The sequence below is a fragment of the Acinonyx jubatus genome, chromosome A2, assembly GCF_027475565.1.
Source record: "Acinonyx jubatus isolate Ajub_Pintada_27869175 chromosome A2, VMU_Ajub_asm_v1.0, whole genome shotgun sequence".
Taxonomy (NCBI): Eukaryota; Metazoa; Chordata; class Mammalia; order Carnivora; family Felidae; genus Acinonyx; species Acinonyx jubatus.
In genome coordinates this window covers 150,101,883-150,124,483 of record NC_069383.1, presented here as the reverse complement: position 1 = coordinate 150,124,483, position 22,601 = coordinate 150,101,883, and the positions used below count along the sequence as shown (strand labels likewise).

At 52.6% G+C, this 22,601-nt stretch overlaps 1 protein-coding gene and 1 long non-coding RNA gene across 6 annotated transcripts in view; one reads left to right on the top strand and one right to left on the bottom strand.

Moving 5' to 3' along the window:
• The window catches only part of LOC106969046 (uncharacterized), a 54,223-nt gene extending 43,291 nt beyond the window's left edge, over nt 1-10,932 (top strand). Inside the window, exons 1-5 of one of the 3 annotated variants that reach the window (XR_001429272.3) lie at nt 6,280-6,572; nt 6,772-6,971; nt 7,766-7,887; nt 8,309-8,415; nt 9,117-10,932. This is a non-coding gene — a long non-coding RNA (uncharacterized LOC106969046). Of the gene's footprint in view, nt 1-6,271; nt 6,573-6,771; nt 6,972-7,765; nt 8,416-9,116 lie in introns of those variants that run through there. The other 2 variants (XR_001429271.3, XR_008297165.1) reach the window with 2 other exon arrangements.
• LOC106969045 (C-C chemokine receptor type 1-like) lies at nt 1,906-6,650 on the bottom strand. Of its 3 annotated transcripts, none has more exons than XM_053219534.1 (2): nt 6,144-6,650; nt 1,906-3,072 (listed from the first exon to the last, which is right to left on the bottom strand). In XM_053219534.1, exon 2 carries the CDS (start codon nt 3,024-3,026, stop codon nt 1,944-1,946), a length of 1,083 nt encoding a protein of 360 aa, XP_053075509.1. In that variant the 5' UTR covers nt 3,027-3,072; nt 6,144-6,650; the 3' UTR covers nt 1,906-1,943. The 3 variants fall into 3 exon arrangements, with proteins under 3 accessions (XP_053075509.1, XP_014921015.1, XP_026894330.1); XM_015065529.3 differs by having other exon boundaries at nt 6,262-6,647; XM_027038529.2 differs by lacking the exon at nt 6,144-6,650 and adding an exon at nt 5,714-6,116.
• Nucleotides 10,933-22,601: the final 11,669 nt, after the last annotated feature.

The following is a 22,601-nucleotide window of genomic DNA, read 5'->3' as shown; positions in this document are numbered from 1 at the left end:
GAGACACAGCATGAACGGGGGAGGGGCAGAGAGAGAGGGAGACACAGAATCGGAAGCAGGCTCCAGGCTCTGAGCCATCAGCCCAGAGCCCGACGTGGGGCTCGAACTCGCGGACCGCGAGATCGTGACCTGAGCTGAAGTCGGACGCTTAACCGACTGAGCCACCCAGGCGCCCCAAAACAAGTCTTATTTCAAAGATGGAACTGGAGGATGTTGGAATGACAACATTCCTCACTGTGATATTTTTGCGATCAAGTACGGTTTTCGATGCAGTCTCATTTTACCAAAGTGGCAGACAAATGTTTCTTAATTCCGTTCCGCCTCCTTCTCTCCACACTGCAGAGAGGAACCGGCAGGTGTACAAGTGGAAAGCTGACTCCTCCCTTGACTCTCAAAGCCTGGAATTCGCCATATTTTCTGTGTGGAAACGTAAGCCCAGGGCAGGGGGGGGGACCTCCTCCTCCCCAGACAAACATTTTCCAAACTTCCATGATACCAGTCGCTTTGCATAAAGGAAGCGTGTGCACAGAGTAGGTCCCTGATTGAAGGGACAACACTAGGGTCCAAAAAAAGAGTGGCCAGCCCGATGGCGTCACTGTGTCACCAGGTGGGACACCCATTTACTCAGGGTACTGTCTTTTATTTTTATTTTCTAATGTTTATTTTTGAGAGAGCGCGCAAGCAAGGGAGGGGCAGAGAGAGAGGGAGACGGAGAATCCAAGCAGGCTCTGGGCTGTCAGCGCAAAGCCCGATGTGGAGCTTGAACCCACGAACTGTGAGATCATGACCTGAGCTGACGTCGGCTGCTTAGCTGACTGAGCCACCCAGGCGCTCCCCACTGCCATCCCCCCCCCCCACCTTAGGATGTTTTCTGACTGGTGGATGCCTTCCTCCCCTTTGCTGCCCAAGCACCACGGGCCCCAGGGCACCCCTGTGCCTGTGTGCCTCCCAGAGCTCAGAGAACTCGCTTTGAAAAAAGCACGTCCTCAGTCACCACTGCCGGATTGAACGGATTCCCGCAAGCAAATCTGGGGAAACGCGTGGAGTACATTGGGTGCATCCCTGCTGTGGGGTTCAGTGCAGCCATCAGAAACAATGCTTTAAACTGATCTATTCACCTGGGAAACAACAACAACGACGGGAAAACAGCTGAAGTCCACCTTTGTCACCATCGTAAATACATACGGGGGGGGAAAAAAGCAAACTAAGAGAAAATACATCGAAGAATGCACAGTAATTGTCTTTGGGTGGTGAGATCACGGGTGCTTTTGGTGTTTCCTTTTTCCCTTTGTGTTTTTAAGCTGTTTAAAAATTTTTTTTTTATTTAGTATTTTTGAGAGACAGAGCCTGAGCAGGGGAGGGGCAGAGATCGCAGTTCTACTGCCCACAGCAGTTTCCCAATCCTATTTCCCCGCCAGGGCTCTGGCTGTCCCACCCTGAGTTCTCTGTTCCTCAGGGTTTCCAAGCACCTAAGCCCTGCAGCGGTCAGGAGGGGAGGGGAGGGGAGGGGAAGGTGGGGAGGGGCTGCTGGCTGCTGATTGGCTCCCCACTCGGAGCGAAGTCAGCAGCGGAAATCACTGCTTCCAAGTTCACTGGTGGTGGGAGCAGGGGCAGGGGCTGCCTGGGGTCAAGGGGCTCTGTTTACAAATGCTAATGCTCACGAATCTGAAATCCTGTCTGGGCCCAAGGCCTTCACAGGTAAACTCGGTCCCGGTCTTCTGGAATGTCCCATTTGGCTCATTCGTCTCCTTCCCACCAGGGAGAAGCTCTTGGAGAAGGTTCAAGGCCCGGAGGGAACTCAGCCCGCACCGCCTTTGAACTCGCTCACCCCCACGTGGCTGCACATTCCGTGGTGGTCACGTGTCCGGATCTGGCCACGAGACCCAACCTGCCTCCGCTCGGTCACCCCGGCTGGGTCCCGCATCGGCCCCCAGGGTCCCGAGTCAGAAACCTGCAGAGAGTTCTTGCTCCGCCGTGGAGGGCGACATTGAGCTGGTCCTCTCCAGCCTCTCCGCGGAGAGGAAGGGGAGCCATTTGGCCAGGCGCGTGGCCAGGACCCCGTGGAACAGCTGGCGCAGGTACCTGCGGAACCTCTCTCCCACGAAGGCATAGATGACGGGGTTGACGCAGCAGTGCGTGTAGGCGATCACCTCCGTCACCTGCATGGCCACGTCCAGCTGTTTGCTCTGCCGACACTCGTCGGTGAAAAGGGTGTCTTGGAAAGCAGAGACCAGCATGGCCAGGTTGTAAGGGGTCCAGAAGAGAAAGAAGACGATCATGATGACGAAAATCAGGCGGACGGCTTTGGCCTTCTTCTCGTTGGGTCGCCTGAGCAGAATCCTTACGATCTCGGTGTAGCAGACGATCATGACCAACAGAGGCAACACCAGCCCCAACGTGTTCAGCTTCAGAGCCTGGAACCGTTTCCAGGCTTTTAGGTTTTCGTGAGGGAAGTGGAGGCTGCAGGTGATATGGGAGAACTCCCGCTGGGTCTTGGAAAAGTAGAAGCCCGGGACGGAGGCCGAGACGGCCAGGCTCCAGGCCACGGCGCTGCTGAGGACGCCGAAGAGGACGGTGCGAACCCGCAGGGCGAACACGGCGTGCACGATGGCCAGGTACCTGTCCACCGTCAGCAGGATGATGAAAAAGATCTCGCTGTACAAGCCTATGTAATAAAGCCCCGAGAGCAGCTTGCAGGTGCCGTCGCTGAAAATCCAGTCATCCTTCAGCTTGTAGTCAATCCAGAAGGGCAGCGTGAAGAGGAAAAGCAGGTCAGAGATGGCCAGGTTGAGGAGGTAGATGCTGGTCATACTCTTGAGCCTCTTGTACTGCATCAGGACCAAGAGCACCAGGATGTTGCCCACCAGGCCGACGACGAACACCAGCGAGTACAAGGGGGGCAGCAGCTGGGCCCCGAAGGCCCTCTCCTCCCCCTTCTGGCACGGGGTTATGCCCTCATAGTCATATTCTGTCGTCACGTCAAAGTTCTCTGTCGGGACTGTGATTTCCGTGCTGGCCTCTGTCATCCTGGAGCGAGTCTCTGTGTTCTTTGCCGTCAGAGGGCGGCGGGCCCTGGACAACAAAGACGAGGCAGGGATGATTAGAAGCCTTCAACCACCTGACAGCTGTTTTACTGAGTGCCTACTGTGTACCAGACCCCGGGACACAGCACGGAGTAAGGGGGACCCGGGTCGACTCTGCCCTGGTGGAACCTGGAGCCTAACGGGGTCGGGGCGGGGGGTGGGGGGGGGTAGGCAGTAAATAAATGAGCGCACGAGTGGTTCATTCCATCGCTTTGACAGTAAGTGTCGTGCAGGAAGAGTCTGGCGGCTGGAGACAGAGCACAGACGGAGGGAGGTCTCGCCCCACTGCTCCTAACCGGTGCTTCCCGCGGTCTTGGCATTGGACTCAGTGCTAGGCAACCCCTCGCCCCCAAGCAGGTGCCGCTATTGTCCCCCTGTCTGGAGGTGATGATGCGGACGTTCAAAGTGGGAAGGACACGTATTTATGAGAACGAACGGTGGAGTTCAAACTCGGGCGTGAGTGGCTCTCACGCCCATTCCTGAAATCACTGGGGCTCCTGCCTCCAATCTCAGAGCAATGATTTTGCGCCTTGGGGTCCCCAGAAGGATGCTGAGAGTCCAAAACTTACAGAGGGATTTTCATGGCTCCGGGGGCCTAAAAGGTTCTTAGTCAGGGGTGACATAGCGCCCCGGGGGCACATGAAAATGTGTGGCCTTTTTTTTTTTTCCGGGGGGGGGGGGGTGGTGCCCCGGAGACAAGGGATGCTGCTGTCTGGCCATTCGTTAGGCAGGACAAAGGATGTCCTGCCACGCAAAAATTATCCTACCCACAGCGCTGCCATAGTGAAATTCTAGAAGGCCAGCTCCATCCCTTAGTGGATGAGGACGCTGAGGACGCAGAGTGGGTCAGCCTGGCTCATGTCATACAGCCCAGATGTGGCACAGGTGGGTCTACAGGCAACTGTGAGAGCCGTGGGAAGATTCAGAGGAAAGTACAGTCTGGCTCTTAGATATTTGCACCCAGGGTTGTCTTGAAACAAACAAAAACACAGAACAGCGACTGGATCGCTTGCCTTCGTGGGACTTCCCCCAGTTCCTGATGGTCAGCAGGCTCTTTCAGTCTGTTCTAATCCCTTCCTGAAGACACTTCCCCAAAGGGATCATGGACGGGCTTTGGCGTAACCTACCGGCTGTGTGACTTGGGATAAGTTAATCTACCTCTCTGAGCCTTAGGTTCTCCTCTGTACTGTGGGAAAGTAGCACCTACCTTGCAGGGCTGCTGTAAGGTAATGCATGCATGAGAAAAGCGACACCTCGGTATTTTTCGGGCCCTCGGTAAATATTGGGGTTCCTCCTTCCCTGCACCGGCCCCTCTCTGAGGCCAGACCCAGGCTGGCCTCAGTCAAGTAGCCGGTGCCCACATCACCACTCCCATCCTGAATCTGGAGTCTCTAGTCTTCTAAATTGCTTAGCGAATGTTTCCAGCTTACAAAATTCACATTTCTGCAGCGGCCGTTGGAAAATAAGGCACACGGGACAGGGCAGGGGGCTGCCCGGCATCCTGGCTGGGGAGCTGTCATTTCCCGTCAAATCTGTCCCTGTGGCTCACTCGTCCGGCTCTGGACTTGCCTATACCCGACCGGCTCTCCTTCTGGAGGGACCCAGGCTGGCAGTCACTAACCAGGCTGTGTGGGCAATTTCTGACTTCTGCTGCCACTGCCAGTACGGGCAGGTGGGCTTGGCAGACAGCACTTTTGGGTAGGCCGGCAGATTTACGGCGGAAGCGACCAGAAGCTTGGCAGCACAACGAGCCGCTGCTGCAAGCCTGAGCCCATGAGCCCGGGGGTCCTGGGGAATTGGGGCGAAGATGAGGGCAAACCGAGTCAGCATTGCCCCCGGGCCATTTGAACAGAGACCCGCCTTCACCACCACCCCCTCCAACTTCGTTGGCTATTTTCCCAACTTGCCAGGCGCCGGCCAACAATCCGCAAGCAAGTCCGGGAGAGGGATGGGGTGGGGGTGGGGAGGAAGGGGCCTTGCAGGGAGACAGTAGGCCCGTGGTGCAACTGAGGCCGGCAAGACCTCAGCCCCGAGGTGATCAGCAGGATCCTCTAGCCTGGGGGCTGGTGAGGGCTTTGAGTAGAGAAAGGGCAGTCTGTGGGGCTAAGACGCCCAAGCCTGGTAGCATGCTGGGGCTGGCTTACGCTGGTGCGTAAAAACCGATCGTGCCCACCTCTCCCCAGCTCGGCATTCAGGGGTTTGGTAGCTTTGAAATCAACCACAGTGGGGATATCGATGCCACAGAAATCCACAAACACTAGAAATCAGGGCTCTTTTTTTCCCATGAGGGCCAGTGGCTAAACCTTTACCGGCCCTTCACCGCCCACAGGCTGAATAGTCTAGAGCTGTCCCCCCAGTCGGAGTGGGGACTCAAGCGTCAGTGAGTAGTAGACCGCCTGGCTGACAAGCTATGCAAACTTCTGAGAGCTTCTAACTCAGAAAATCGGGGCACTCCAGATTCTTCTATGAAGGAACAGTTGAAATAGATACCTCCAAGTAGCCCCCACCCCACCCCTCCCATGCCCCCCCCCCCGCTTCGGAAGACAGTCTGACCTGCCTCTTTGTTAGTAGAATGGAATGGATGCATCCCAAGAGGACATCTCCCTGTCTCCGGGAGGGTAAAATCCTACCTCCTCCAGAGACAAATCAGCAGTCCTGACTGTGAGGCTCCTTGGTTCTAGTCTTCTCAAGAAATTGGTCACTAGCACCTGCAGTGTTTTTTGTAATTAATATTTCCCTTTTGCTACAACTTCTTCATATACCATGTTTGGGTTTTGTTTACATAGGGAAATTTGGCAAGTGATTTCCTCCTGAATAGTTTTTCCGCAGAGAGCCTCTTGTTTCTTAACAGACTTTAGAAAGGCTGATTTTCTCAATCGGTTACCAACAACCAATCATTCAAGAAAAGCTTTCCTTTTTTAGCAAGAAAACCCCTGTTTTACATCTGAGCCCACAGTCTCATAAATTCACCCCTTGTCAGTATTGCTATATAATTAATTGCCTTGTAGATGCATCTAGGGGCTAATGAGACATTCGCTTGGCCCTCGAAGAATTCCTCACCTTTCAGGAATGTCCTACGGTGTGAGGACGACAGTCCTGGCTGCATATATGTCTTCTAACAAGATTGCCCTCAGTGGTAACTGGCAAGACAGAAAAAAAAAAAACAAGTACCACTTACTCTGGTCTCAGGGGTTTTGTCCACGAAGTCTTTGTTTCTGGAGCTTTTCGAATTTTGATGAACTCAAGGCTCAACGTCCTGATTGAACAGGAAGTCCTCAGCTTCCTGTGTGATGATTTAGGACTCCAGGGTTCACAGTCTTTCAGAATGACGAGAAGGGGACAGAGTTCTTCCTTTTGTATGGTCGGGTGTCCATGAGTGGCCGAGACACGCGCTAGTGGCCGGTTCCTCAAGGCTGGGCTCACTCTAAGGATTTTCTCTGCTCACTCGGCTGTGCTTCTCCCTAGGGAGCTCTGCCTTAAGGGGGTTGGGTAGGGTAGGGTTGGGTGGAGTTGAGTGGGGAGAGGTAGTATGAGCTGTTCCCAGAATTTGTGAAGCAATCAAAGGCTGAGATAGTGTGTGTGTGTGTGTGTGTGTGTGTGTGTGTGTGTGTGTGTATTGAGGGGTGGTGAGGGAGGGCAGGGCATAGAGGGTTTGTGGTCAGTGACTAGCCTTTTTTTTTTTTTTTAGAGTTTGCAAATGGAAGGATTTAAACCCCAACGCTGGATCCTGGTTCTCCAAATGAACCGGCTGATAGCGCAAGAGACGTGACAGGTCCTCTTTGGCGCCCCCTGTGTCCTGCATCTCTGTTTGCTGTCCCTTTCTGCTCCCGGTCTCCACCCCTGCAGACCCCACTGAACAGTTTCATCTCAAGGAACCTCCAGCCCGAAGTGAGTACAGGTCTGTAGGCTGAGTTTCAGCCATTTCTTTCTGATCGCAGGTTCCTGTTTAATGCGATGGTCCAACCGAGGCTGCGGCCAAATCCCAGCTCTCCCCTGACACAAGGGCGGGTAACCACGCCTTGACAAGTCTTGGCTCCCACTCCATTGCATGAGATCGCCAAGCACTCTTGCTTGCCGCAGGATGCACAAGGTCAGCTTGGAGGTGAAAAGTGTCACAGAGCACCTGGCCTAAGGAGGAGTGATGAAGGATGCTTCCCACGACTCTCCCCACAGCCGCCAGCACCTGCTCTGCCACTGTGCTGGGTTCCCCCCTGCCCGCCACTCTGGGCTCCACTCCTTTTCTGTAAAATGGGACTCTAGTGGCCTTCACAGGATTGCTGCAAAGCACCATTTCAGAAATGAATGCGACTGTGATTTGCAAATGTCACTTGTCCCTTCAAGGCTCTGTTTCTTCATCCGTAGAATGAAGACTTTAGACAAGGTGCCCCGTGTGCCCTTCAAAGGAACACTCCAGGAGTCTTCTGGGGTCGGGCCTCCCCTCTCTGGCAGCCCGTCCACAGACAGATGGGGGAAGAGGGAGGCAAAAGGCAACTAAGCTGACAAAGAGGTGACTTTGGGTGTATTATTTATGCGTTCGATTGTCTCTTTCCTCTTCCGTAAAACGAGGCTAATTATTCCCACTTTATAGAAGGTTAAATGAATACATGCATATGAATGAATGATTTGGTGCTGAGCTTGGCAAGCATTACCAACGCCTGCCTTAATTTGGGTTTCCCTTTTAGGTGCAAACCCTGGAACGGAACGCAGATGCAAGTAGTGTATTTGCAGCGGATCCCAGGAGACACTGCAGGGGAGGGGAAAGGGGGCCAGGAAAGGGAGCATTATAGAGACTCTCCTGCAGAAGGTAAGTGGCACCCAGGCCCCCTGGGGGACCCAGGGAGCCCCTCAGAGTCACCCGAACTGTGGGGCCAGAGGGTTGAGGAAACCGGGCACGTATCCATCACATCTCTGCCTGCCCGCCACTGGCTGAGGGCCACTCCTCTCTGGCTTTTGTCGCTGGATATCATCCCCAGGAGATTCTTCTCCACCAGCGCACAGGGCTGGGCATTTAGGCAGTGGCTGTGGCCCTAGATGTAGTGGGAACAGACAGGAGTGTCAGGAAGGTGCACACCACGGTCTTTTAACCTTGACTTTGCCTCCGCCTCTTGTTTCCTTAATGGGGCGCCCCCTGCAGCATCAACCCCCGATCTGGCCTGCTGACCCTCCTCCTTCATGTCCCATGCTGCCTTTCTGGGTCTCATCCACGACATCTGATGCTGACGCAGCCGTTCCCACTTCTCCTTTCCTCAACATCCCAAAATCTTATGTTCTGTTTGACCGGGACGCGGTAAGGCCAGGCTCCTTGCCTTCGTGGAGCCTGCGCGTCATTGAGGTACACCTTTCAGGTTCAAGTGCTACAACTGTAGGTGAATTTCCGGGGGAGGGGAGGGGTTGGCAGGGCTCTCTCTGCCACCCAGTCCCGGGCCACGCTGTCTGCCGACTTGGCAAAAGAGATTGCTTCCGACCCCGGGACCCTCTGGGGACACCAAAGACAGATTGGCGGGCGTCTCACAGATGGACACGAGTGCCTTTGGGGGACACTGGTGGCCCCTAGGCAGTAGCCTACCCTTGCCCCCTCCACACCACTGCCTTTTATCCCCACCTCGTCTAATCTCCTTCCCTAGCCTCTCTCTCCACCACCCCTTCTTCCCCAGGCAGTATTTTCTCCTCCTTAATCTCCACCTCTGCTCTCACGCCTGGTAGCTCCCAGGCTGTCTTGCTCCACAACGTGCTGCCAACCCAGCCTGGCAAACCAGAGGAAGTAGGTCCAGTAATCTGTCCCCTGCATTCTGCCCAGCTGCCCTCTTGTGCTGGGTCATGTCCCGTCGTGAATGAGGATGTTGGGCACGACCATGACCCAGGACAGACGAGAAGCCACCCTGCCTGGATCACCCAAGAGGCCACCTCCTCCCTGCAGCCCTTCCCACTCCACTCTCTGCAGCCAGAAATCATCCGGGAGAAGCAGGTGCGGGGGCTCTGAGGGACTTATGGGTTTTTTTTTTTGTTTGTTTTGCTTTGTTTTGTGTTTTGCAGGGGTGGGGCTCGGGCGTGAGCAAAAGCTGCCGAGCGTCTTAAGGCCTGGCCTCAGAAGTCACCTCGTGTCACCTCTGCTGCGTTGTGAGGGTCGAAGCACGTCACTGAGCCCAGCCACAGCCAAGGAGTCGGGAGATAGGACACGTTGGTTTAGTTGTAGTGGTGCAGTCACGCTGTGGAAGGCCGTGTGCCCCAGGATGGGGGGGGGGGGGCCTTGAAACTGTATTTTACCCTCCACCGAAGTACAGGTCTCCTCCAGTCTCTGGCCAAGGGCTTCCTTGAACCCTCTTCCCCATGGCCATGTCTTCCGTGCTCCTTGGCCACTCGCGCCCATGACCCTAACTCCCGGATCTCGCCGTCAGGGCATCCGTGGCCCCTCTTACCTTGGCTCCCGCACCCCAGCCTCTGACCCCACTCCCACCTCTCCTCCCTCCTGTCATTCGGCACCAACAGGTCCTTGACCCCAGTGGGGCTGTGGGTATGTCAATTTTCTACGGACCGTCAGCCTCTTTATACTGCCCACCAGCCTGACCCCACGGGCCATTGCTCCGGTCTCCGTCCCCCACCCCCTTACCTCCACCCTCAGCTCTCAGGCTCTTTTCTGACCTCGTGGTGTCCACCCAGCAAAAGCCGGCCTCGGGCACAGCCAGCCCCACGCCCGCACCCACGAAGTTGAATGCGGCTGGAGGGAACCCCGCAGGCGTCCTGCGAGAACTGAGTTGTAACCCACCGTCGGAAGGCGGGGAGGAATGAAGAGGCGATAACAACCCTTCAGACCTCAGATCTGAGCCGTGGACGGATCTTAGGCGTGCGGACCTCTCCCCTCCTCCTTCTAGTCCGAGAGCCGAATCCGGGCACTGGCTCGCGCTGGCTCTTCCCTCCCACCGCATTCACCACACGTCCACGAAGTGCCCCCGATCTCGGTCGCGCACCGGGCAGTTACGGGCTCAGAGGAGCTAGGCAGGGCCCGGAACCAGCGCGAACTCCAGGGGTGGTCTGGGGGCTGGCCGCACCCGCATCACGTGGGAGCTTGCTGAGAAGAAAGGTTCTCAGGGCCTCACCCCGGACCTGCAGAATCAGAATCCCCGGGGGCGGGTGTCGGACCCAGAAGCTGTGTTTGGGGCAAGCCCTCTGGTGCCTCTTATTTATGCTGGAGTTTGAGGATCCTGTCTAGACACTTGCCGATTAGTGTGTGACACCAAGACCTGGGCGCTCGTCCAAAACGGCAGGCCCTGGGTCCTCACCGCGGGCCCCCTGAAAGAGAAACTGCATTTTCACCAGGCCCCCCAGGGATCTGTCACGGCCCAGGGGCTGGAGGTGGCCGAAGGACGCGTCCCAGGGCGTAGACGCTCAGGAAGCCTTGGGTGCCTGGTTGTCGCACAGAAGGAGCACCCTCGCCGGGCTGCCCAGATAGGTTCCACTTCCCGGGCCCACGCTGAGGCTCAGCGGGGACGCCCTGGGGCCTGACCTCGCATCTGGTCCCTACGCTGTATTAGCGAGCCTGAGGGAGAGTCGCGCCTACCCGCTGCCGGTGGGGGTAGAAATCCGGTCCCCCTCCCCGGAGGGCTCTTTGGCCATGTCTGCCGCGCCCCAGGCTGGACGGACGGAGCAAAGGCCGTGTGCCCTGGATGCCTCCAGCAGGAAGGCCCTGGTGGGGAAGGTACAATGTCTCTGGAAGGAAGCAGGATGAACGGCTAATATTCCTGGTCCCTGGGGAGGGAAGCAGGTGCGCCTGGGGGAGACACCAAGCCCGAGTTTTCACTGTCTGTTACTTTGTACCACTTGGCTTTTGTACCAAGTACAACTGTCATCCGCCTGGTGGTTTTCTTTCCTTTTTCTTTCAATATATGAAATTTATTGTCAAATTGGTTCCCATACAACACCCAGCGCTCATCCCAAAAGGTGCCCTCCTCAATACCCATCCCCCACCCTCCCGTCCCTCCCACCCCCCATCAACCCTCAGTTTGTTCTCGGTCGCCTGGCGGTTTTCAAAATGGGGTCCAAGGGGTCTCCCACACCCATGCCAGGGGTCCCTGACGTCTTCCCTTTTCCAGCTACGTCCCTGTGTGCGGCTGGTTTTCCTTCGCAGACTTCAGCCAAAACGATCACAACAGACGGGCGGTGGGTGGGACAGAAGCAGCTTTGGGGGTCCGGCCACTTTTTTGCACTGACATTGTTTGCATCCGGGGAAAACAAATTTATTTTCCCGAAAGTGTTATTTATGTTATGATGTAACCGTTTCATTCCTGTTATTTTAAGGGAATCGCTGAATTTGTGTTCAGGGCTCAGTGTTAGTTCCTGCTACGGTACGTATCTTTTTTATTAAAATTTTTTTAATGTTTATTTTTGAGAGAGAGAGAGAGAGAGAGAGAGAGCGTGCGCGTGTGAGCGCTAGTGGGGGAAGGGCAGAGAGAGGGGGAGACACAGAATCTGAAGCAGGCTCCAGCCTCGGAGCTGTCAGCACAGCGCCCGACGTGGGGCTCGAACTCACGGACCGCGAGATCATGACCCGAGCTGAAGTCGGACGCCTAACCGACTGAGCCCAGGCGCCCCTTCTGCCACAGTAAATATTAATAATCCACATAAACAAAGGCTCGTTGGTGTGTGCAATGGTACTGTAGACATACACATTCCTGAGACTGAATCTTGAGAACTGTTGGTTCGGGGCAGACTGATACAGCTACATTCTTGCAAACACCCGGTTCCACCGAATAGTAGCTGGTGACCCAGGGCAAGCTCACTATTTTCCTGAGCCTCACTTTTCCCCTCTGTGAGCCTTAAGGAAGGGATGCGCCTAAGACCTTTAGTACGTAGTGTTACTCAGTGTTATTATGGCTCCCTAACCCCTACGGCAGACTCAGGAGACCCAACTACACCGTCAGTGATATTAAGTCGGTAGCCGGAACTTGGCCACGGGAAAAGCCTTCCCCCACGCCGGGGGATCAGCAAATGCCACGCGTTGATGCCTTTTTCATTCTTTCCTCCCGGAGGGCTGATACGGATCCTTTGCCAGCTCACACTGCCGGGCGACCGCAGGCCGTGAATGCACAGGGCCTCAGTGTTAAATCTGTGTGGCCAAAGGGACCTAATGGGAAAGTTTGCCTCTCAGTGTATACAAACCTCGGGTCTGGGCAGAAACTAGCTTTTATTTGAGTGCCTGCCCTTTGCACAACTAGCTGGGGGCCCAGCTGCCTGATTTCAGGGGGATCCCCTCACGCCGGAGGGGCGCCCGCGCACAAGTCCGCGGCTGCTCAGCCCAGTTCTCTCCACTGAGCGAGGCCCAGGCCTTGCCCGCTGCCCTGGGTGGGGGCGGGTGGGGCTCAGGTTCAGGGCACCCAAACACGGGCTCTAGCCAGGGGTCTGCACCTTCGGGTTCGTGCCTTCGGTCCAGGCGTCTCGGACCCACTTCGTCCTTCCCTTTTTCTGGACTTTCTGGGCTCCCCGCTGTCTTCCTTTTCTTTCTGTGGATTTTCACCGGGGAGTGAGGAGGAGGCGGGGGGGGGGGGGGTGGGTATTTAGTTCTGTTTACTGGCCTTCGTTTTTGGTGTTTGCCCCCACCCCCCAAGCACCAGCTGGCCGCGTGCCTGTCACTGAAGATCCTGTTCAAAGTTTTCATCTGATAATCTTGTGCTCTTTTAGCTCCTACAGACCGGGCTGGAGAGGAAGGTCTAGGAACAGAAATTTCTTCCAACTCCCTTTGTCCTGCACCAGCATTTCCTTCCCTAAAGTGCCCCCAGGGAGCCCCCCTCCCCCTGCTCCAGGGCCCCCCCTCTCCCCCAGGGAGCCCCCCTCCCCCTGCTCCAGGGCCCCCTTCCCCCCAGGGAGCCCCCCTCCCCCTGCTCCGGGACCTCCCCGCCAACGCCGCTTCACTGCTGTCCACACAGTGCTACTTTCTCATCTTGAGTTCCCATTTTGAGCCTCCTGTCCTCTTTCTGATGCTTCCAATCATGCGTGTTTCGTGACGTCTCTGTAAAGAGGACCCAGAGTCCCTTCAAAGGCCTTTCCAAAGATGGCTGTTGGGGGGGGCCTCCCCAGGTCGGGCGAACCTGAGGCCAGTTGGGCCTCCCTGCCCCGGGCTTGCATTTTCAGTGGCCTTAGTTACACAGAGCACCGGGGAGGGACTGTCCCTGGGAGAAGAGACCAAGACCCCCCCATCCTTCCTCCTGGCGCTCAAGGAGGGAGGTCTGGCAGTATGGCCCACAGGGGTCTAAACCAATTACCACTGGGGGACAGAGACAGAGCCGGTGGACCGCCCCTCCCAGGGCCTGCTCCCAAGAGTAGAGAGGACAATGGCTGTGGCTTGAAGGCCGTGACCTCCCGCGCTCACCACGACCCGGTCCTTTAGAGGGCACTCTTGGACCGTGGCAGAGGCGTCATCCAGGGCCTGATGTCGAAGGTCGTCCTGCTGTCTGGGCGGTAGAATTCCCGTTTCAGGACAGCGAGGCCAGAGGACGCAGGACCACGGGCCAGGCCACCAGCCGCCACTAGGGATCCCATCAACAAGCGGTCCGCCCCCTGCCCGCAGCCCCAGGGTGTGGCCTCGAGCATTCGTGGGTGGGCAAGGTGGGGGGAGGCACGGAGGCTTCCCGGGGACACACGGGCTTCAAGAGCAGTTGGGTGCGTGAGGGATCCCGCTTTCCAGGCTGGGGACGTTACAGGGAGAGGGGCTGACAGCCTGGCTGTGCCACTCTCTTGTGTCGTTCGCTCCTCTCCCGCTGCCGCCTTACTGTCCAGGGCACCAGCCAGGTGGCCTTAGGCTTCCCATCGAAGGTACCACCAGGCCAGCAGAGAGGTCGGAGGAAAGCCTGCAGGGTGCCCTTCTCCCGGGCCCTGCCTCGGAGAGCTGGCTCCCCAGGGCCCTGGCTTTACCCTCTGGCACCGTCCCCTCCTCCCCTCGTTGTCCGTGCGTCTCCCAGCAAAGAATAATTCCCCCGGCCTGTCACGCTTGGGTCCCAATTAGGGCTCCCTCGGACGCCCACCGTGCGACGTGCAGTCTCGGGCAATTTTCTCCGCCACTTGCCTCGAGCTTCAGTTTCCCCACCTGTAAAACCGGGATAATAACCTTTCTTTCTCTGGCTTGTGGCAAGAATTAAATGCGATTCCCCACGTGCCTGGCAGCCGGCAGGTGTCCAGCCGATGGGAACCAAGTGGCAGTCTATTTCTTTCGCCCAAGCCTCCATCAAAGTGGCAAATGTGTGGCAAAGGTGCCTCCTGCGTGCAAAAAACAAAAAAGCCATCCAAGGACCCCCACCCCCCCACCTCCGCGCTGAAAAGGGAAGGAGAGACTATCTCAAGGAGGTGCCCTCTTTATGTACTGACCACCACACGCTGTTCTGGGATATCATGGAACCTGTGTTACCTCTCTTCTCTCCAACTTGACTGGAAGCTTCTCCGCAGCTGGACCCGGGCCTCACCGTCTCGTGCACGGTTTCCACAGCACCCTGCACAGAGCTACACGAACGCAAGGTGCTGGGGGTCCACACCTGTGCACTGAGGTGTGCGTGTGACCCCAGGTGAGGGTGACGTGTGACATCTTTTGTTCAGAGCGACATTGTCAGGCACCTGCCTGAATAAACTCATTTTCTCTTTCCATCCTGCCTTAGTGCCGGGAGTGTGAAATCTTCCTGCTCCTGAGAAAGAGGTGAGGGAAGAAGGGACCCGTGGCTGGTCCAGCATCTGGCCGGGCAGGGGCTGGCATGAGGCCGAGATCCTGGCGGTGGTATTGGGGGATGGCTGGTCTCTCCAGTGGGGTCCAGAAGCTACAGCCTGGGCATTGTTGCAACTGAATCGGTGTTAGGTGTGACCGGGGATTCTAGGAGCTGAGTAGAAAAGGGCAGGAATGCCCGTAGCCAGAAACAGGTCAAGATACCTCTCTCGGATGAAGGGCTTATATACAGAATAGATTAAACCTCCCCCCACCCCGCCCCAGGAAGTCAATATGGAAACGACAACCTAATTTTCTTTTAGATAGGCAAAAGACTTCATAAAAGAGGATATCCAATGAACCAACACGTACGTGAAAAAGTACTCAATATCACTAATCATTTGAGAAATGCAAATGGAAACCACAGGTTGAGATAGGTAGAGATTGCAGCACATACCCACCGGGATGGCTGAGTGAGGAAGGAAGGAAGGAAGGAAGGAAGGGAGGAAAGAAGGAAGGAAGGAAGGGGGAAGGGAGGGAGGAAGGAAGAAAAAAGGGAAAGAAAGAGAAAAGAGAAAGAAAGCAAGAAAGAAAACAAGAAAGACAGCAAGAAAGCAAGCAAGAAAGGAGGAAGGAAGGGAGAGAGGGAGGAAGCAAAGGAAGGAAGGAAGGAAGGAAGGAAGGAAGGAAGGAAGGAAGGAGGGAGGAAGAAAGAAAGATTCCTAACAATAGTCAATACCAAGTGTTGGCGAAAACGTGGATCAACCAGAACTCTCACGCACCGCTGGAAAGTATAAATTGGTACAACCGCTTAAAAGACCGTTAAGCAAAATGTAAAGTGAAACATACGCCTTCTCTTTGACCCGGAAATGCTACTGCAAGCTCTACACTCAAGACAGAGAAGTACGGGTGGACCCAAAAGACATGCACAAGAGTGGTGCTAGTAACTGTATTCAGAATAGTCCCAGACTGGAAATCCCAAATTCCTATCAACAATAACATGGGAATTGCGGGATATCCATATGATGAAATACTACACAACAGCATAAAAGGATAATCAGCTGCTACTATATAGTACATTAGTCCATTTCTATTGAGTTCAGGAACAGTCAAAACTAATGCATGGAAATAGAAACAAAACAGCAGTTACCCCGTGGGTACGGGCTGGGAAGTACCCGGTCAGGGAATGTTCTCGCTTCTGGCAATGTCCTGACTAGCGGTTACACGGTGTATACATACGCGAAAACTTAAGATGAGTGTACTTCAGGCTGCATTTCAATTTAAAAATCTTAATTTTTTTTTTAAGATAAATCGCCCAGGGCACCTGGGTGGCGCAGTCGGTTAAGCGTCCGACTTCAGCCAGGTCACGATCTCGCGGTCCGTGAGTTCGAGCCCCGCGTCAGGCTCTGGGCTGATGGCTCGGAGCCTGGAGCCTGCTTCCGATTCTGTGTCTCCCTCTCCCTCTGCCCCTCCCCCATTCATGCTCTGTCTCTCTCTGTCCCAAAAATAAATAAACGTTGAAAAAAAAAATGGGAAAAAAAAAGATAAATCGCCCAGATATGTGACTGCTGAGTTGTACTGTAAGGACATGGTTTAGTTTTGGAAGAAACAGCCGTACTCTTTTCCAGAGGAGCTGTATTATTTTCTCTCCACAACAGCAATGTGCGAGGGATCCCGTTTCTCCCCATCCTCACCAGCATTTGGTTTTGTCGCTGTGTTTTGTATTTCGGGCATTCTGATAGGTGTCGTGGTAGTTTCTATTTACATTTTCTAATGACTAATGATATTGAAGATGTGTTCATGCGCTTGGCTGCCATTAGTATGTCTCCTTCGGGGAGATGTCCGTGTATGTCTTTGCCCATTTTCTTTCTTTCTTTTTTTAATTAAAAAAAAAGAATCTTTATTTTTGAGACAGAAAGAGAGACAGAGCATGAGCAAGGGAGGGGCAGGGAGAGAGAGGGAGACACAGAATCAGAAGCAGGCTCTGGGCTCCGAGCTGTCAGCACAGAGCCCGACGCGGGGCTCAAACTCATGGACCGCGAGATCATGACCTGAGCCAATGTTGGACGCTTAACAAACTGAACCACCCAGATGCCCCATGTCTTTGCCTGTTTTCTAACTGGATTTTTTGCTCTTGAGTTTGAAGAGTGCTGTCCATTTTAGATACAAATGTTTTGCTGGAGATGTTGCTTACAAATATTTGATGAGTCTGTAGCTTGTGTTTTCGTCAGCTGAGTAGAGGATTTCGAAGAGGAAAGGTTTCTGTTTCGAGGAAGGTTAACTTAGCAATTTTTCTTTTTATGGATGGCGCTTTTGGCCTCAAGTCTAGGAACACGTGGCCTTGACGCAGAGACCAAAGATCTCTGCTTTGTCATCTTCTGGGGTCTTGTATTTGACATTTTATAATTAAGGCTGTGATCGATTTTGAGTTAATTTTTGCGTGAGATGTGAGGTTGAGGCTGACGGCTGTTAGTTTCTTCCCGCCTGTGGCTATCTAATAGCTTCAGCACCGTTCGTTGAAAAGGCTGTCACGGCCTCTTCGTCAAAAGGCAGGTGGGCGTCTTTGAGAATCCAGTTCTACATTTTCTGTTTTGTCCCATTGATCTGTCTATCCCTCTGCCAAAACCACACTGCCTGGATTACCGTAGATGATGTCGTGAAATCAGATGAAGTGATTCCTCTGCCTTTATTCCTCATTTTCAAAATTGTTTTAGCAGGGGCTCCTGGGTGGCTCAGTCAGTTAAGCGGCTGACTTTGGCTCGGGTCATGATCTTACGGTTCATGAGTTCAAGCCCGTGTCGGGCTCTGTGCTGACAGCTCAGAACCTGGAGCCTGCTTTGGGTTCCGTGTCTCCCTCTCTCTCTCCCTGCTCCTCCCCTGCTCCTTCTCTGTCTCTCTCTCGAAATTAAATAAACATTAAAAAAAATGTTTTAGCAATTCAAAGTCCTATGACTTTCCATATAAATGTAAGAATAATCAGCTTGTCTAGGTCTTTTTGTACAAAAAGACCTTTGATGGGATTTTAATCTAAATTGTTTTAAACCTGTTGATCATTTGGGGGATAAACTGATATCTTTCCTATGTTGAGTCTTGCAACCCATGTACGTAGGCTGTCTCTCTACGTTTATTTAGGGCTTTGACTTCCTTCACCAGCATTTTGCAAGTCCTAGCATCAAGTCCTACAAATGTGTTGGTAAAGTGGTACAGAAGTATAATCTAAACGCTTTTTGGAGCAATTGTAAATGGTATTGTGTTTTTAGTTTTGGGTTCATTAATACATAAAAATGTGATTGCTTTTTGTTTGTTGGGTTTTCTCCCCCCTGCAACCTAGCTAAACTCAGTTATTGGTTCTGAATTTTTTAGTAGATTCTTTGGGATTTTCTCTGCAGGTGACCATATCTTCCTCAAATAGGCACTAAATTTTACTTCCTCTGTTCCAATTTGTATGCCTTTTATTTCTTTTTCTTCCTTGTCACTGGTTAAGCTCTGTGGTAAGAGTGGTAAGGAAGAAATAATGGACATCTTGCCTCGTTCCTGATTGTAGAGCAAAGCCCTGACTTTCATCAGTGTGATGGGGTGAGTGGCTCTCTGTAGTTGTTGCTTATCACTTTGAGGAAGTTTACATTCATAGTTCACTGAAAATGTTTATTATGAATGGGTGAACGGTTTTGTCAAATGCTTTCTCTGTCACTATTTGACAAATGGCTCCATTTCTTGTAAGATTTTGCACTTAGCATCATATGTTCCTAGTATTCTTTTGCTATCCTTTTTTTTACTGAAGGGTCTGTAGTGATGTCCCCTGTTTCAATCCTGACATTAATTGGTGTTCTCTCTCTCTCTCTCTCTCTCTCTCTCATGTCTTGCTAGAGGTTTACCACTTTTGATGATTTTTTGGAAAAACCAGCTGTTCATTTCATTGATTTTATGTGTTGCTTTTGTTTTCATTTTGTTGATTTGTTTTTTCCTTCTTTCTGCTTATTTAGGGTTATTTTGCCTTTTTTCTAGTTTCTTGAGAAAGAAATTTAGATTACTTATGTGAGACCGTTCCTTTCTAACTAAGCATTTAGTGCTGCATGTTGTCCTATTAGACCTGCCTTAGTTACACCCCCACCGACCTTGACTCATTATGTTTTTGTTTTCATATAGTTCTATGTATTTTCTATTTCCTTGGAGACTTCCTCTTTGACCCATGGATGATTTAGAAGCGTGTTTTTAAATTTTCAAGTGTTTGCAAACATTCCTGTCATCTCTCTATGATTTTTAGTTGATTCCATTTTGGTCTGAGAACATATTCTGTGTCATTCCAATTTTTTAAAAATATTTTTGAAGCCCTGGATGTGCTTTATCTTGGTGAGAGTTCCATGAGAACTCGAAAATATTTACTAGTTGTGAAGGGATTGAAATCCTGTATTAATTCCCTTCCTGGTGAAAGATACTTGGAGAAGCCTTTTTCATGACCAAACCCTGAGTGATACAGGACGGTTCCATCCCACACCGCACTGTCTGTTCCCAAACTCTTTCTCATCGGCTGCCGCATTGCTGAGTGTCTTCCCTTTTGGCCCCTCACGACCTTGTCAGTCCCCCTGGTGCCTACCTTATCTTTGTTCCCAGACCTCACATCACTCCCCGTGACAATCAATTCTTTTCTTACCTACGGAAAATTTCCCTCTCTCAAATTAAAAAATGTGTGCCCTCCTCCTCACCCCCATCGTCTCATTAAGAACCTTCTTTGTGATCCATCCTCCTTAGAATGCAGAGGGGACTATGAGTAGCAAATAACTCTCTCCACTTCCTGGGGCTGAGCTGACCCCACCCTCAGATCGATGGTGCACGTGTCTTCTTCAGCATCTGTTCTGAGATCTAAGTTGTGGGAAGTGTATTCTAGAGTCTATAATCCTTCTAGACTCCTTGGACAACAACAGCAGAATCTTGGTATTCTTGATGCCCTGGGTTATTCTGAAACCTGCTGCTGATATTCCATGGCTCTCTCATGGGAGTAGGGAACATGCTGTTGTTGATTTGTTCTTCCTGATACTAACCTCAGACACGAAGGAGTCAAGAAGGATCAGGATACAAATCTATTCTCTGCCACCGGATGGCCGCACAACCGTGGTGTGTCATGTAATCTCACACTGCTTTAATCCTTACCTGTAACTTGGACACCTGCAAAATCGTGAGAATCACCTGATACACCATGATGAACGCTGGGCATGAGACTGTTCAAAAGATGATAGTCATTCTGATCGTGTGCTGTTTCGTTGTTATATTGTTGCTATGACATCGCATGTCGGTATCCCTTGCTTCTCCCTCTTCCTAGCTTTCCTCTTCCATTCAGAGAGCTGCTTGCATACCTGAGAGCATGAGTAATTCCTGGGCACACTGACAGCGGTCTGTTGAGCCTCTCTTGCATTTACGTGTGGTTGGATCAGTGAGTTCTAGCCCATGGAACTGGCCGAACGTGATGTGAGCAATCTCTAGGCCTGCTCACAAAACCCTTTCATGCCCTTTGCCCCACCTCTTGGGCGATACGACTTTATATATTTTGATCATGGTGCCGACTTTAGTGATATCAGACTCAACGATATGCAGGGTGCCTTGCTCCCTAAATTAAGGATGGGAGGCAGACGGCCACTAATTAGTGATCCTGATTAGCTATGCATGATCCAGAAATGCATGTTTAAGTTCATCATGCATTTTGAAATTTGTTTGTTGGTAGATAGCATTTTCTTTAAAAAAAATTTTTTTTTTAAGTTTATTTATTTATTTTGAGAGAGTGCAAATGCGAGCAGGGGAGGGGCAGAGAGAGAGAGAGAGAGAGAGAATCAGAAGCAGGCTCATGCACTGTCAGTGCCGAGCCCGATGTGGGGCTCAGACCCATGAACCGTGAGATCGTGACTTGAGCCAAAATCAAGAGTCCGCCACTAAATTGACCGAGCCACCCAGGCACCCTGGTAGAAAATGCTAGCATCTTCTTAACTGATGTAAAAGTTGGTACCATGAAGTGGTGCCATACAAAAACCATAGTTTCGGCTTAATGTTTAGGCCGTGGGCAAAGAGACTGATCTGAACTGTGAAGACGTGGTTTCTGGCGTTGGGGGCAGCGGGAGGGGTGGCCAGCGAAGGGGCACAAAGAATCTCTTTGGGGTGATGGAAACGTTTATACCGTGACTGCGGCCGTTGCTTCCCGGATCCGTACGAGTGTTGAAATCCATCAAATTGTAGACATTAAACAGATGCAATTTATCGTCCAGAACGTGTATCTTAACAAGCTGATGCGAAAAAGCAGATGTCATCTTTGGTAAACTCCCCGTCTAATATGGGGTTCCCAGACCCGGTGGGGGGAGGATTCATTGAGCACTCTCAGGAGAAACCAGCAAGCAAGGGGATGAGTCAGCAGGACAGGGAGGGAGGAATCCAGCAGGACTGTGAACTCAGGCGAAGTCCCCCCTCTGCCCTGACTCGCTCCTTGTTATAAGGAGGCATCATGTGCACATTTTCTTCAGGTTATTGTTTTAAGAAATGCAAGGGTGCCTGGGGGGGCTCAGTCGGTTGAACGTCCTACTTTGGCTCAGGTCACGATCTCGCGGTTCGTGAGTTCGAGCCCCGCGTCGGGCTCTGTGCTGACAGCTCAGAGCCTGGAGCCTGTTTCAGATTCTGTGTCTCCCTCTCTCTCTGCCCCTCCCCCGTTCATGCTCTGTCCCTCTCTGTCTCAAAAATAAATAAAACATTAAAAAAAAAAAAAAAAAAGAAATGTAGCATCAAAGCACAGGTGTCCTGATCTAAAAGTCGGCTGCTGGGGTTTGGGTATGGGCTGCTGGAGAGGGACGAGGGGGCCCCCAGCCCAGCCGTGAGTCACATCCAGACCTGTAGGGAGGTGGCCGCACAGTGGGGCTAGAATCAGGCAGAAGGGGGATCCCGGCCCAGCCCCACCGTGTTCTGGTGATGTGATCTTGGACTCATTGCTTAACCAACTTGCCTCAGTTCCTCCTCCGAGAGATGGTAAAACACAAGTGCACTTACCTCGCAGACTCCCCGAGAGAGGTTTACTCCGCACGAAACACGGAAAGCCTTTAGCAGAGGCCCTGCTGTGATAAAAGTGCTCAGGAAAAGCTGTTTTGATTATTAAACAGTCATTTCTCTGCCCCTCGTCTCCTCCTGCAACTTCCACACCGCGGAGGCAGCCCCCACCCCCTGTCACTCCTGCAACTGTCCGAGTCCTTTCTGTCCCCTCGTACTGGGGGCTGACGGCTCTTTGATCTTTTCCACAGTGGAGACTTAGGCACATTTTGTGATTCGTTCAGGATTCGTGCCGTGCAACACAGACAGAGGCTTGACACGTTTAAAAAGTATCCAGACTGGGGCGCCTGGGCGGCTCAGTGGGTTAAGCCTCCTGCTCTTGATTTCGGCTCAGGTCATGATGTCGTGGTTTGTGAGTTCAAGCCCCGCGTCGAGTTCTGCGCTGACAGTGAGGAGCCTGCTCGGGATTCTCTCTCTCTCTCTGCCCCTCTTGCTTTCTCTCTCTCTCTCTCTCTCAAAATAAATAAATAACTTAAAAACAATAGACAAAAACGTATCCCGATTAATCTTCCTCTGTGACAATGAACCCTCAGGCCTGTCCACCCCAACGTCACACTTCTGGGTGTCCTTCCAGCCACTGGGGGTCGTAGAAGCCTCCCAAACGCCATGCTCCTGAGTCGTGCACAAAGCAGAAGTGAAATTTTCTCTCAGGAGAGAAACATTTCTGGCTGCTATTTGGGCGAAGGAGAAATGAGCTTAAAGATCTGTTATCTGCCGTCCCTTCTATTTCCTGTCTCTCTTGTCTATTTTTGTTAATGTCTATT

Bases quoted from the DNA above. Each gene is read 5' to 3' on its own strand.
- LOC106969045 (XM_053219534.1), bottom strand. From the start codon at position 3,026: ATGACAGAGGCCAGCACGGAAATCACAGTCCCGACAGAGAACTTTGAC.